Source organism: Myodes glareolus, chromosome 27 (genome assembly GCF_982192425.1).
Source record: "Myodes glareolus chromosome 27, mMyoGla1.1, whole genome shotgun sequence".
In the NCBI taxonomy this organism is placed as follows: domain Eukaryota; kingdom Metazoa; phylum Chordata; class Mammalia; order Rodentia; family Cricetidae; genus Myodes; species Myodes glareolus.
The window spans coordinates 43,303,604-43,318,924 of record NC_142052.1 but is presented as its reverse complement, the minus strand read 5'-3'; the positions used below and the strand labels follow the sequence as shown (position 1 = coordinate 43,318,924).

General features: G+C 46.3%; 1 protein-coding gene across 2 annotated transcripts; it reads right to left on the bottom strand.

Annotated features, from left to right (window-relative positions):
* Positions 1-1,401: 1,401 nt before the first annotated feature.
* Bzw1 (basic leucine zipper and W2 domains 1) lies at positions 1,402-15,289 on the bottom strand. 2 transcript variants are annotated; one of them, XM_087902461.1, is made up of 12 exons: positions 15,132-15,289; positions 14,088-14,161; positions 10,672-10,848; positions 9,220-9,314; positions 7,823-7,888; positions 7,042-7,177; positions 6,043-6,152; positions 5,758-5,928; positions 4,674-4,820; positions 3,882-4,020; positions 3,368-3,490; positions 1,402-2,788 (listed from the first exon to the last, which is right to left on the bottom strand). In XM_087902461.1, exons 2-12 carry the CDS (start codon positions 14,149-14,151, stop codon positions 2,757-2,759), a joined length of 1,260 nt encoding a protein of 419 aa, XP_087758587.1. In that variant the 5' UTR covers positions 14,152-14,161; positions 15,132-15,289; the 3' UTR covers positions 1,402-2,756. The 2 variants fall into 2 exon arrangements, with proteins under 2 accessions (XP_087758587.1, XP_087758588.1); XM_087902462.1 differs by lacking the exon at positions 7,823-7,888.
* Positions 15,290-15,321: the final 32 nt, after the last annotated feature.

Genomic DNA, 15,321 nt, shown 5'->3' with positions numbered 1-15,321 from the left:
AGGCTGCTGTAGTACAGATGTTGAGTGTGGTTGTCTGGATGGGAATGACCCACAGGATCATATATGCATACCTGGTCCCCAATCCACGATCAAATTGAGAACCTGTTTGATGCTGGGTGTGGTAAATGCATACTAATCCCAGCACTGAGGAGAAAGAGGCAGAGTTCGGGCCAGCCAGGACTAGACTCAGACTTGTAGCAAGTTTACAGGCCTTTTCTCCATTGCTAGGATTACTGGTATGCCCACCTCATCTGGCTTCAAGGATTGGCAAAGCCTTACAAAGCACCAAGGTCAAGGGAAAAGGCTTTGCCTGGTGCTAAAATACAGATCATGAACTGCCCGTCACAGGTAGACCAGGAGTTCAGGGCTCCCTGAGTACATTAATAAGACCATCTCAAGACGGCTCAATGGCAGTCTATCTGTACCAAGACTGGGTCAATATCCAGTATCAAGAGAGGAGAGAAGGGAGAGTGGGGGGAAGGGGAGGGAGAGAGGTGTGTGTGTGGGGGAGGGCTTTTCCAGCAACCTTGATAGAAAAAATCAAAAGCTTTTTACACTGACTAATAATAAACATTAACCTCTCTACTTTAGGCTATATTAAAACACTTTCTCAATGGTAAGTTTGTTCTCAGAGGCTATGAAAACTTTTATTCTATGTATAAAGCACAGACACGGCACATAATGTATCTATATTAAAATTTATTGGGAGGTCTGGGGATTCTGATAATGAAAAGCTTGCACACAGCTGTGGTTAATCCCTTGGTCACATGCATTCCCCCTTACACCATCACTGTGCCAAGTAAAAGATGTGGCATCTTGGTATCGGGAGGTTTTCTAAGAACAGTACTTCTAAGGACAACAGTCCTAGTGAGGTGACACTCATCAGTTCTAAATACACAGTACAGTATCCAAGAGACTGACACCAGCTCAGGAAGTCAATCAACAGTTACCCATCATGGTTAAATGCAGTTTCAACATCTCTACTAGGAATTACATATTAGAGGCCAGAGGTTGGCATTGAAATTCAAAATGAGAATCATTTTATAAATCGCTCCCTTTACATTATATTCACAGGTGCCTTACCCATGTGCTATTATTGATAAGTAAACACTACTGTGTATGAAGGGAAAATCTATGATCAAAGATCATAATGTAGTTCTGGAAGACTCCACACTCTTTCACTATACACAGTATATATATAATAAACGGTGCGTTCGAATGGCGGTAACATGCGAGGATCGGGGTGTAGAAAGGGCAATGTAGTTTCAGCTACACTGGAGTCAGAGACAGGACGAACTGCTAACGCTTACACAGGGGACAACGGGAAGCACAGCATACCGCACACCATTAGGGATCAGTGAGATTTGCTGGGGGTAAAGAAAAAGACTGATGTATAAAACCTAAATGTAAGGATGGACTTTATTTAAAGGACTACAAATTACAAAGGAACAGCGACGACTACACAGAATCTAGGGAATACATTGGCCTCTCATGAAACTTTATAAAGTCATTCATTTCACAAATTCACCCCACCCATCAATGATTTTGCTATAATGTTCTCAAGGCTAATATACCTTTATTTCAAATTATATTACATGGTATTCTCTCAAGAGAAGCTTTAAATACCAAATTATTGGCTTCTAAGAATGGCACCTTCAAAAATGGGCAATTTTCACTTAGTCTCTGGTGGCATTATTCTAGTCTATTCTCTTTTACCAATTAAAAAACTCAGAATGTTCACCTATAGCCTTCCCCCTACCAACTACAGATGGATAGCAAAAAGAAAAGCAATGAAAAAGGCAGCCATTAAAGTAAATGAATTAATCATTTAAAGAAAGTATTTGGCTCATGGCAATTAAAAAAATAGCAACTAGGGTGTTACTAGGTGTTTGAATATAGCAAAAGGAAGCCAGGCCCGTGCAGCCAGGCAGGAGACGGCTGTGTCGCCTTTCCCCTTGGCTCCAGGTCAGTGACCAGCGAGCGCTTCCTTTGGGTCCCTTTCCTCATGGTGCTCAGCTGTGTCCTGAGCAGAAAGCTGGGTGAAGAGCTTCGACTTTATCCACCCGCAAAGACGCAGTGGACACACAAGTCTCTAGGAAAAAGCTCAGCCTTCTTCTTCCTCCCTCTGCCATGCGTGAGTTCTCAAACTCAGGTTTGCTCTCCATAGCTTTCCTAAGGATGGAGCCAGAGAGCATACAACATCTGGGCTAAATAAAGGACAATAAAATGGTTGTATAGAACCAAAAGGTCTAAACACTCGGAATTCACGTTATGGATTCAACTGTCTACAGGATCTTCACTGATGAGCAGGGCTCTAGACATACTAAATTATCACACAAATCATTGCCTTTTGAGACTTTGGATACTTTTACAGTTTAATTTGCAAACAGAATTTTTGTAACAAATTATTTTTAACCAAATCATATCTCGAAAACTGTTTCTATAGAAAACCCAGGGAATAAAGTGAACTGCTCACTGCGGAAGGCCTCACATCACATCATTACAGTAGAAAAGACAGGAGGTAGAAGGTAACTGACATCAGGTTCAATTCTACAGCCCTGCAGCTCCTTACACACGGCTTCAGAAACCAAACCCACCGTTTCCAGGAACCATAAAAAGTTAAAATAAAAATTGCCATGAAAGCCCTTATATCATGCTCGATACAGGGAGGTAGGAAGATGTGAGAACCAGGACACATGAGACATGACATTTATCTACAACTCCTGTTTGCTTTACTGAGGATGTTGTCTCAAAATTCAGTCACCTTCTTCAGCTTCAGACTCAGACTCTAGGAGAGAGGAAACAGTCGAGCATCATTTCAGGAGGCCAGCTTCCAGTACTTAAAACTTCACAGTCATGTAAGAATTTGACCAACATCAACTGAGAACATGTGGACATTTACGCAGCTCAAAAATCTCTATTTCCCTACCGTTTAGTGTAAGACCCCATGGTAAGATCTAGCCCCAATTTGATCCCCGCAGAAGGAAACTTGTTCCCACACGTGGCGACCACACTCATACACATACACTAAATACAAATATAATAAAATTTTAAAGAATATTACAATGGTTAAAGTCTAATTTCCCCTCTTGGCAGAAAGAGATAACCCTGGGAATATAAAGAGCAGAAACCTCCCCAGACAGAGTGGCAGGGGAGGAAAGAAGCCTGTGTGAGGTCTCTCAGCGCCACCCTGCACCGATACCCAGCAGGTACACTGTACCTGTAACTTAGCCGCTGGGAGGTGGGGGCAAGGGAACAGCAACGACTTCAAAGCCATTCAGGGCTACACCATGAAGTTTTGTCTAAAAAGACAACACAAACCACACGCTACAATCAATCTCCAAGCAATCTACAGAGGAAGACTTACCCTCTTCAGCATTTTTGAGCCATTCTACAAACTTCTTCATCTGCTCAAGGAAGACACTCTTCCCTTTCGCCATGTGTGCATCCTTATACCACTTCAGGATGGGCTCTTCACTCAGGACTTCAGCTACGAATAATGACAAAGCAGAATCTGGAGCACACTCTTTCTACCAAAGCACATTAGGTACAAATGCCTACTTGGCACCTGTTTTTCTGTGGGGTAAGGCAGGTAGGGTGGAGAGATTTTCACTTGTGGTATTATTTAACTTGTCAACAAGCCTCACAAGTGTTCTAACAGCAATGTACCAAGTAAAAACACCCAATTCTGCTGCACTACACTTGGGAGGCAGAGGCAGGTGGATCTTCCTGTAGGCTCCAGGCCTATCTCAAACACAAACAGAACAACCCCCAATTTTAGTACAGATGACTACTTTACTTTGTGACTACGGGGAGCTCGTGTCCAGACACTCCTCATTTCTAAAGGACTTAAGACAACTTTTACAAGACTGAAGACTTACCTTTATAAAAAAGCACCACTATTTTCTGGAAGGCTTTCATGAAGTGAATGTTGTCATAGCAGTACTCCTGAATCTTCAGTAACAGGGTCAGCTCAGACTGACCCTGCGTGGTAAAGGCAGCGAGCAGAGGGCTGTATTGCTTTGAGAAACAAACAACGGCTTACTCATTACAGTAGTTATCCATTACAGAATTCCTACAATACAGAACGCAACTCCTCGTAACCACAGTGAATTATAATCAATTCACTGGAAGACAGGACTAAAAAGTATCAGAGCACAAGAACACAACTGAGCTCCGTTTAGGCGAGTGTGCTCCAGCGGACCTTCCCGTGTCTCGACTCCTCAGCAGTACCAAATCAAGGCTTAAATTACTTTTAAGCCTGTTATTGTTTTTAATTTATGAACCAAATGAAGCCAAGTCAGCCTTAAAAAGCACTGTCAACACTAATGTCTACTTACGGTGGATCGCCCTCGGCGCCACGAATGTGAATCCTTTAGAGCACCAGATCACAACCTTCCCACTGCTGAGATCCTTCGTTCCTCCATTGTAGGACCCACCAGAAAATTGTTACTACTTTGTGACTGTAACTTTGCTACTGTTACGAACTGTTATATAAACGCCTGTGTTTTCTGATTGTCTTAGGTGACCCCTGTGAAAGGAGCATTTAACCCACCCCTAAAAGAGGTCATGGCCTACATGTTGACAGCCAGCTCCTTGGATGACTACCCACTGAGGGTCCATACCCACCACCTGAAGTAACAGTTTGCTCCACCAAGGAGCAACCCCAGTACCTTCAAGTGCTTGATGGCTTGTTCTGCTACAAGCTCCTCTTTTTTGTTCCACTCCACAGTGCTCATCACACTGGACCAGACTATCCCAATAACAACTGGTTCTGGGATGTTATTCTTCTTCATCTCCTCCTTGACATACAAAATTATCTGCAAAATAATCCAAAAAGTAACAGAGGCTACTTTTATTATAAACATACTTTACACATCAAATTTAGACATTTTTCAAAGGCATAAAAAAGCCTTTTCAGGGGCTTTTAGAGCACTGGCTGTTCTTCCAGAGGACCCAGGTTCAATTCCCAGCACCCACACGGCAGCTCACAACTATTTGTAACTCTAGTTCCAGGGGACCCAACATCCACGCCAAAACACTAATGCACATAAAAAGTAAAATTAAAAACTTTACAGCCAGGCGGGGTGGTGCCTTTAACCCCAGTAGAGAGGCAGAGGCAGATAGATCTCTGAGTTTGAGACCAATGTAGTCTACAAAGAAGTCCGAGGCCAGACAGAGCTTTATGGTGAACCCATGCCTGGGAACAAACAAAGCCTTTCCATGAAACCGGCAGCAAATTCTACCCGTACTGCACACAAACAGAAGACCATCGCCGTGGGCCAGAACCTTGAGGCTCAAGCTATTTTATATACGAACTGACTCGGGCAGGTGAGATGCCGCAGCAAACAGGTAAGGGGTCCGCAACCAAGCCTGACAACCCAAGATTGACTACCCAGATCCACACGGCGGGAAATCAGTGTACAAATGCCCAGCCTTCTAAATAAATGTACAAATCACCACCACCACAACAAAACTTGTTCCAAATGAAAAATGTCTACCCCTGGCCTATCATTACAAAGTCTTCAAAGTTATATCTGGGTCGCGAGTAAAACTTAAAATGTAGCCATAAAAAGATGGCCTAAACAGGGCTGGATGGACAGTTAAGAGCACTGCTGCTGCCCCAGGACCCGTAACTCCGGTTCCAAGGAGAACGAAGCCTCCTCTTCTGACCCACTCAGACACCAGGCACTCACATATGTGGCAGACAGCAGACATGTACATTAAAAAAAGAGCGGTGTACACAGAGGAGCTTACGTCCTTGAACGGATCCCCGCGGGACATCTGCTCCTGAAGCTCTTTCTGGAGCTCCTTCCGCGCCCCGATGGTCTGCTGGTTGCGGACATACTCCGAAAGCTCCTTCAAGCCTGCCTCGGTGAAATACTTGGTGAAGTGCTCGACACTTTGCTTATTGGCAGGGAACAGCTCCTGAAAGAGCAATCAGTTAGATGGTCTCTACACCGAATGAGAAGATTTCAGATGAAATCCAGGAAATTTTTATCATCACGTCATCGAGGGCAGGACTGGAGAAAAGGCACAAACCATCAGTCTGTTGTCCATGCTGACTTTCCGGAGACTGGCAGCAACTGCATTGATGTCTTTTTCATTTATCCACGATTTGAAGAGCTTTACAGCAAATGCTGCTGAAACCCCTGTAAAAGAAAGAAGCTTATCTAACCCAAGTACCTGCCTCAGTTTCTCCAAGTCCAGCCAGAGCTTCCATTCCCCTGTGCCAATGTAACCACTTCACGCCATGTCATTTTCTGTCACCTCAGCTGAAGTTACACGCTAGCCAGTGCTACTCTTAGAATTAAAGGAACCTCACATCCCCAGCAACTTGGGAGTATGGAGGAAAAAAAAAATAGGCATTTAAGAGAACGACTGTAGGGACAGGATCAAGGCTCGGCTGGGAGAAAGCACACCTTAACTCCTGGCTTCAACCTGTACTCTAAAGACACACCCACACTAAGGAATGCTTAAAAAACGTTTTCTTTTCAAGGGCCTGGATAGATGGCTAGTTGGTTCAATGGTGAGGAGCACTGAATTCGAATCCCACCACCTACATAGTTTATAGCCACCCATAACTTTTGTTCCTGGAAACCCAACATTTTCTAGTCACCCAGGATTTCTGCATGCATGTGGTGCACATAAACTAACACATACATAAAAATAAATCTTAAATTTTTTTGATATAGATTTGTTATTTTCATTCTGATACCAAATTCACAATCTTTCCTCTCAGTCTCCAAAATGAATGCCTAATTCAGAGAATTTACTAAGGGCCACAGGTACCTGAGGAGGTAATCTCCAGAACTCGTGTTTAAGGAGGAGGAAAAACAGTAGAGCATGACAGTGTCACTTAGGGACACGGAGGGTCAATGACCAGCCAGCCTAGCGAGAGACTCCATGCACCCCAAAGCACACATCACCAAAGCAACATGCGAACCCCCTCCCAGCTCCAAGCATACGCTCTGCTTACAGACCCCTCACAGGCACACACAAACAGTAAGCCACGCTTTCACAGCAGCCAGAAGCTAATACCTTCTTTAACCAGATTCTCATTATAAAGGCTGTTAAGAATGGATGCGTTAAGGGTTCCGTTAGCCAGAAGAACTCCAGTCAACATGGCGAGCTTGTTCCTCTCCGACTCTGAAAACCCCTTCAGGAAGAGCAGTAACTGTAACAGGTAAACGTGAGGTTAGAAAGCCTTGCACTCTGCTAGAAGCAGTAAAAGAAACTACATCAGCTCTGAGGCCCACCCATTCACATTTGGATCTATCATAAGGCTCATTAACCCTTTGTCAGACTTCTTCCTGCTGCATTTATTATGAGGCATCTGGCATTAGGACTCAAATACAAGCAATCTCTTTAGATCTCATGCCTTCACCCTCCAGCTTCTAAACAACCCCTAGATTTGCTTTAGTTTTTTTTCAGACAGGGTCTTTCTGTGTGTAACCCCGGCTGTCCTCAGACTCACAGAGATCTTACTTGCCCCTGAGTGCTGGGACTAAAGGCGTGAGCCACCACACCCAGCTAATCCCTGGGTTATTAACTGCTACTTGTTTCAACACAACACCCATTTGTTTCAAACACTAAGTGACAATGTGTGAATTTCAAATATTTCAGCATACTAACAGATCCCCCAAATTGGATTTCAACAGTAGCCTACTTAAACATCTAAAACTACACCCAACACGTGGCTGACTTGGAACTTAGTATTTCCCCATCTGTCCCTTTTCCTTTCTGATCTGGGGCTAGAAGACTGAACTTGGTCTTGCACACGCTAAGTACAGGCCATGCTGCACCCAACTCCTCCTCGTACCTTTTTAACTTCATCCTCAAAACCTTTCTCCAGGTATTTGTAGCGCCTTATTAACTTGTTAAAAACCTAAAAGAGATCAAAGACATTTCTAGGACCAAAAAGAAGCCTTTCTACTGGATAATCTCACCACATAATGAAACTAAGAACACTTAAAACCACTCCAATAACTTTATGTTAAACAAAGACTAATTATTGCTCAAAAGTAACATCATAAAATATAGTTCTATTTTCCTAGACACAGACACAAATTCCAGGCTAGATACAAGAAGTTCTCTGCTTACAAGCAGCAAAGATTTAACTATGACGATGAATGCACTGAGAAGGCTGAGGCCCAAGGGTTCCTAAGTTGGAGCCTAGGTTGGGTACAAAGTAAGCTCCAGTCCAGTCCAGTCTGCATCAATGAACTCACTTTTTCTTCAAAACGCCAAGACGGTCTAAAGAATGGCTCAATATGGCAATCCCAATCAGAAAACTGGCTTTTCTGTTCATCCTAGCTCTTTTTGATCTCAGTCTCCTGAGTCTGGGAATACAGGCACCAATGATCACATCCAAGTCACTATCTTCCTTGTGTGGAGGTGGGCTAGGGGACTCAAACAGGCATTCACGTTATCTAGGCTGGCAGTGAACACACTGTATACTTGAATTCCCCTCCATTCTTCTGCCTCATTTTTTTCTTTTTTAATGCGCACTGGTGTTTTGCCATGGGTTTGGGGCCCTGGAATGGGGGACACAGTTGTGAGCTGCCGTGTGGGTGCTAGAAATAGAACCCGGTCCTAGAAGACCAGTCTCTCAACCACTGAGACATCTTTCCAGCCCCTGCTGCAACTTCTCAAGTGCTGGGAGTATAGAAATGTGTCATCCAAGCTGGTTTATCGTTGTCTGTCCTGGAACTCAGAGAGCTATGCCTGCTGCTGTTGGGATGAAAGCGTGCACCCTTCTTAGAGAGTGATCCCAGAGGAGCACATCTGGGGCTGGAGAGTGAACATGGAAGTTAGAGTATGCACTGCTCTCACAGGAGTGTGCTCCCCAGCACTAACCACGGACAAGTTCACTACTGCCTGTTACTATGGATTCAGAGAGGACCTGATGCCTCTGGTCTCTAAGGCCACCTGCACTCGATGTCACACTCCATAATAATTTTTCCACCCAAAAGAGAGAAAAGAACAAAGGCTGGGTTTGCTGAGGAAGGCAGATCTGAGTTTAAGGCTAGCAAGGCTACATACTAAGATTTTGTCTCAAAAAAAAAAAAAAATTGTTTTCTATTTTATTCTTCTGAAGTTTCTAATATATGTTATCAAGATCTAAACCCTTAAATCTTAATACCTGTAACCCACACCAAGCAGACCACCCCTGGGTCACCCAGACGGATGGCAGCTATGACGGACAGTCTCACTCACCTGAGCGAACGCTTGCATGGTCTCCAGGTCTTCCTGTGCTGCGAACACACAGACATTTGTGCGCATCATGTCGTCTGCCAGTGTACCACCTGGGGCTGAGACACAGTCAACAGTCAACAGCAGTGCCCTCATCTTAGATGGGTGAGCATTTCAGCCCCACACACTACTAAGGATTTCTAATGTAAAACAAAGTAGTAACAGTGTAAAGCAGAACAGTAGCACTCGGAGATGAATTAAGTTTCAAATGGTCAGATGGCTCAGTGTGCACAGATAAAAGGAACAACTTGCACAACAACTAAACAAGGTGTGAGTAGAGCAGAGACAACGAGCAGAGGTGCCGCCACCAAGCCCGCAGGAACCTACTATCTACACACGCCCACATACACGCACATACAAAATAAATGTACAAATGTTTGGTGAAACAAACGCAGTGAATGAACCATTTAATAGTGCCAAACAGGCCAAGTGGAAGTGTTCAGATCTGGTTTTGATTATATTCCACTTTCCACACAGAGAATGACTCTTTAAACTTCCACAGAGGATGACCTATACCTTTAAGGAAGGGTCTTGCCCCTCAGCTCAGATCATGATCTTTCTAATAACTGCATCACCAACATGCCACCATAACTGGCTCAAAGTCCCATTTCCCATATTCTAACAAATAAAGAAGGCAAACTAAGACAAGAGAAATTCCTGCTCAAGGGTAGCCTGAGCTACATCCAGGTGAGCTCTTATCTTAGATAAAAGCCAGTGGGTGTGTGCCATCTGCAGGACCTAGACCAAGAAGACTGTGCTGACAGCATCAAAGTCAGACAACAGGCCAGATGTTTACCTTACTATTCTCTTTACAATCTTTGAAAAGTTTCTTGCTCCTGGTGGCCCAAGCATCTAACCCTAGTACTTGGAAGACATAAGAGCCCTCAGCAATGTATCAAGTTCAAGGTCAGTAGGGCTACCTAAATGAAGCCATGCCCCAAAACAAAAGGGGGGGGGGAAGAGGAAAAGTCTAGTCAACCCGAGGGCATCCTAACCTATACAGTGACCTCCATGTCAGCCAGGGATGCATAGAAAAAGCATCTCAAAAAGACTCCTCCTCCACACACACAAAAATTCCTTTAGTAAACACTTTAATAGGTTTGGGGGCTGGGCTGGAGATTGCTCAGTGGTTAAGTGCACTGGGCTCAATTCCCCAGTACCTACACGGCAGATCACAACTGTCTGTAACTCGGTTCCAGGGGATCTGACGCCTCATATGGAAATACATGCAGGCAAAACACCAATGCACATAAAATAAGATATATTAAGTAATAGCCCTATTTCAAAATTCCCAACTCCCAGCCCACAGGGGTAGACACATTAAAACCAAATCACACCCTCTCGCTGGGTTTGTCAAAAGCTCATTCTGGCTTTTCCATTACCTCTGTGTGTTACACCCAACACCCAGACACTTACCCAGCATTCCGCCGGCCACCAGAATGTCGAAGAGTGTTTCTGCATAGCGGCGGTAGTCAAGTTTTGCTCCGGAAGCATCAAGAAACTTAGCTACTGCTTCCAAGTCAGTACCAGTTTCACTCAAGCCTTGAATAATGCAGTCTTGAAACTGAGTGGGGTCAAACCTCTCTTTTTCATCTGCAGAGAGGAGAACAAAGTTATCGTAGCCGGCACAACCAGTGCCTTATGAAGCTAGGTAACCAAATCACTGTGTTTCGTTTAACTCGATAGCTGGAAAAGGTAAGTATCCAAGATTTGAAACCAGTAAGCTTGGTAGGAGAAAGATTAATCACACTCAGTGTCCCCCTCTGCAAGGCCAGCCCATCTGGCCAGTACCAGGGGGCTGCTCCACTTCTGCAAGCCAAATGTACTAGGGCTTCCTGCTCCCATGGACACAGGCTGCTCTCCTGAGCACTAACCCGTACCAGCTGTGGAGACACACGCCTTTAATCCCAGCCCTGCTCTATCTAGTGAGATCCTCTAACATTAGCCTTTCTATACCATGTAGACTTTATTCCTCTGAAAATGTGTACACAAGTCCCGCCCAGCCGCCCCACTTCCCCCACTCTCCCCAGACAGGGTTACAGTAATCTGCCTAACTTTGTAGTTCCACCTGCTACAGAACTGGGTAAAAGAATCCAGTCTTGTATATGCTATGCTACTGAGTTATTTCCACAGCCCAGCCCCAGCTCTATTAGGTGGGTATCCACCTCACTTGTATCCATCTTATAAGACAGTCTCTCGCTGCACCTGGAGCTCACTGATTTAGCCTTGCTGGCTGGCTGGCAGGTTCCAGGATCCTCCTGTCTCTGCCTCACCAATGCTGAGCCACAGGCTTTCAGGGGGGCAGGGATCCAGTGCAGGTCTGCATGCTGTGCGGCAAGCACTTTTCTCAGTTTTCTCCTCAGTACCTTTCTGGTTGTTTCTGAGACAGCGTCTCACTTGCTTCAGGGTGGCCTCGAACTCACTACAACCTTCAATTTAAGATCCTTCAACTTCCATATCTTAAGCTCTGGGACAGATTCTAGGGCCTTATAAATGCTAGACAAGCACTCTGCAAAACTACATCCCCAGTTCTGTTTTGGTTTTTCCCCAGGCTGGGTCTCTAATAGCCCTGACTGCCCTGGAACCCACTATGTAGACCAGGCTGGTCTTGAACTCAGAGATCTCCCTATCTCTACCTTCAGATTAAATCTCTACTAGAGATTAAAGGCATGAACTACCACTGCCTGGTTGTTTTGAGACAAAGTTTTGCTTCGTAGCTGCATGCATGACCATAGTATTCTCTAAGTTTTTGGTGGTTCTCTCTTCCCACTCCCTTTTAACGATTTATTTAACTTTATGTGCACTGGTGTGAAGGTGTCAGATCACCTGGAACTGGAGTTATAGACAGTTGTGAGCTGCCATGTGGGGCTGGGAATTGAACCTGGATCCTCTGGAAGAGGAGCCAGTGCTCTTAACCGCTGAGCCATCTTTCCAGTCCTTCCCCTTTTATGTGTCCACAACACTTTGGCTTTTCTTTTCAATCTAACTATTCATCTGGCTTTAAACACAGTAATAAGCTTAAGAGGTCAATCTTTTCAGAAAGGAAATTACACAACTGAAAGACTACACTGGCTAGTAGTTTAGAGTAGTTATGCGCCCTGAAGTCTAAACACTTCATTGTTGGGCCGGGTATGGTGACATCCACCTTCTATCCCAACACTCAGGACAAAGGCAGCGGGTGTGTGAGCCTGAGGACAGCCAGGCTGCGTGGAGAACCCACCGGAACGAAATCCAACCCAGACACTCTACAGGAACACATCTCTTCCAGGCCCAAACCAGCCGTCTTCAGCATCTACATTACATTCCCTTAGTTCTCATTCGCCTCAGTTTCTGTGAGTCTTGGCCCTCACTGACAGGCGACCCCTGCCCTGTGATTTCCTGCTTTGCCAATTTATGCCTGGTGACAGCATCTGAATTCTCACATTTGCCAGCCGAGGCTAGATAGCTGATTTTTTTAATATACTACTAGATAAAGAAATTATTTTTTTCTTGATTTTACTGAAAGCCCTGCCTTCAAAACTCCCTTAGGTCCCAGATGATTATACCCTGAACCAGGAGGCCAAAGATCCTTCTTCTTCTTCTTCTTTTTTGCTGTTGTTACTTTTGTTCTTGGGGGGGGCGCAGGGGGAGGGCTTAAAAGAGGGTCTTCTGTATCCTAGGCTCCTCCAGTCACCGATGGTGACTTCTGCCTCAGTCTTACGGGCACATGGGCACATGCCTCAACACACCAGGCGTGAATGATCTTTATCTGACCTTAAGGAAGCAACACCTCCCAGATACTACTAATAAAAGTCATTTGTTACTATCAATTATATTAGGAGGAAGCCAGAAATCTACAAACTCTGAGAATACATACTTTTCTTCATTACTGACAAATTGCTTTGAAGACCATTCACTTGCTAAACCTACACCTACAAAGACTAGAACAAGATACACTTCGACTTTATCACAGGGGGACAAAGTGTGAAGAGCACAAAAAAAAATACTATCACGTGTACGTCAAACCGTCTATGAAAGGTGGGAAACCAGACGCCTAAGACCAGTAGTCAGTGCAGTCTCAGTTTCCTACAAACCATTCAACAGGTTAATGTGTGCTTCGATTTTTTTTTTTTTTAAATCCTGAGACAGAGTCTCATCACATAGCTCAAACTGGTCTAAAACTCACTGAACAGACCTTCATTTACTGGGCTCTCCACTGCCAGAATTAAAGATGTGCCACCATGCCTAGTCAATGTGGGTTTTCCGAGAACACCACTTCAACCTTTCGTTTGGTTGATTAAGTTTTTTGAAACAGGGTTTCTCTGTTTATCCCTGGCTGTTCTAGAATTCAGTCTGTAGATCAGCCTGGCCTTGAACAAGAGATCTGCCTGCCTCTGTCTCTGTCCCCTAAGTGCTGGGATTAAAGACAGAGCCCTTGCTTCAAACCTCAAATTGCATTGCTAGCAAGAGCTCATGCCTTTGGTGCCAACATTCGGAGGCCAGCCTGAGCTACAATCTGAAACCCTTGCAGGGCAATGGTGGCGCACGCCTTTAATCCCAGCACTCGGGAGGCAGAGGCAGGCAGATCTCTGTGAGTTCAAGGTCAGCCTGGTCTACAAAAGCTCGTTCCAGGACTGGCTCCAAAGAAACACAGAGAAACCCTGGGGGGGGGGGAGAAAATCTGAAACACTTTAAAAAAAAAATTACAATGGGAACCATATTCTACAAGCAGCTAACTAGAAACTCGTTTCTGCTATTTTCTCTTGAGGTTTAGTAATATACAGTTGACTGACTGTGAGAGAAACCGAGATACAAAATGTCTGAAGGCTTAAGGGAGATTAGTAGATATTTACCTCTTTTTCTGGTTTTAAAACGCTGGCCTGATAGCGTTGGTTTTTGCTGCTTTTGATTATTCATAAAAGACACCCTAGGAAAAGAGAAACAGGGCCTTAAAAAGCGTCTGTTCCATCTTTGTTTTAACTTCTAAAACAAAGTATCAAACCTTAGGTCAAAACCACAGCTAACAAACCGTGCCCACTTTCTTTCCGTTCTGGGCAACGGAGCCAGTGCAGTGAAAGCGTCCCTCTCCAAGAACCCCTTTAACGAAGTCGTGGAACGACACCGTCACCCTGTAGTGTGGCAAATCGCCTATCACGAGCCTAATTGCTAAGTCTCTCCCACACTTAGGATCGCCCACTTCGTTCTAAGTAACTAGAACTCGCCACGGCCGCACCACCCCGCACTCCAAAGTGGCGCCTGGAGCTTGCACCCTTTCTCCAAGCTGCAAAAAACCGGGGAGCCGGTCGCAAAACGCTACGGCCCGAGCCGCCGCTGCCTCCTCCCCCGGGCACGTGTCTCCCCGCATCCACACCCTTTCCCGTGCCTCCCTGCCTCGGAGGGCCCCGACCCGCTGGGGCTCCGGGGGAACTCCGTGAGGAGGGGGGTGGGGACCCCTTCTCCACTGACCCCGTCGCCTGCGGTGGTGGCCGCCGCGCCGAGCGGACCACAGGCGCCGAGGCGCTGCGCGCCGGGGCCCCCGCCGCCCCGTACATCCGCCCGCCCTCCCGCGAAAAAAAGCAGCGGCGGAGGCGGCGGCCGCGGCGGTGGTGGCGGTGGCTGCGCCCCGCCCGCCGAACCCCCCACCCCACGCCTACATCACCCAACAGAGGCCGCGCCGGCTTTGTTACCCAGGCCGGCCGAGGCGCACACACGGGGCGCGCCCGCCACCCCGGCGCCCCGCGGCCTCGCTCGCCCTCCCGCTCGCCCCAGAGACGGCCACGAATCCAGGCCTCGCCGGGCCCCCGCCGAACCGCGTCGCCGCCCACCCTTCGCCCTCCGCCGGGCGGCGCCGCGCCCGCCGCCGCTCCCCGCACGACCCTGCGCCGCGCTCGCCTCACCGAATTTAAGGCGGAGAGAAAAGAGCCAGAAATCCCCGAGCTGGCGGCAACTGCGGCGCTGTCTCCTCTGCGACCGGAACTAACGCGAGCAGCAGGAGAGGAAGAGGCGCCACCCCCCGCCCCGGCCGCATGCTCTCGCGAGATTTCGACCCTGCGCCGGTTCGCACCGGGGGTTGGGGGACGTGAGGTG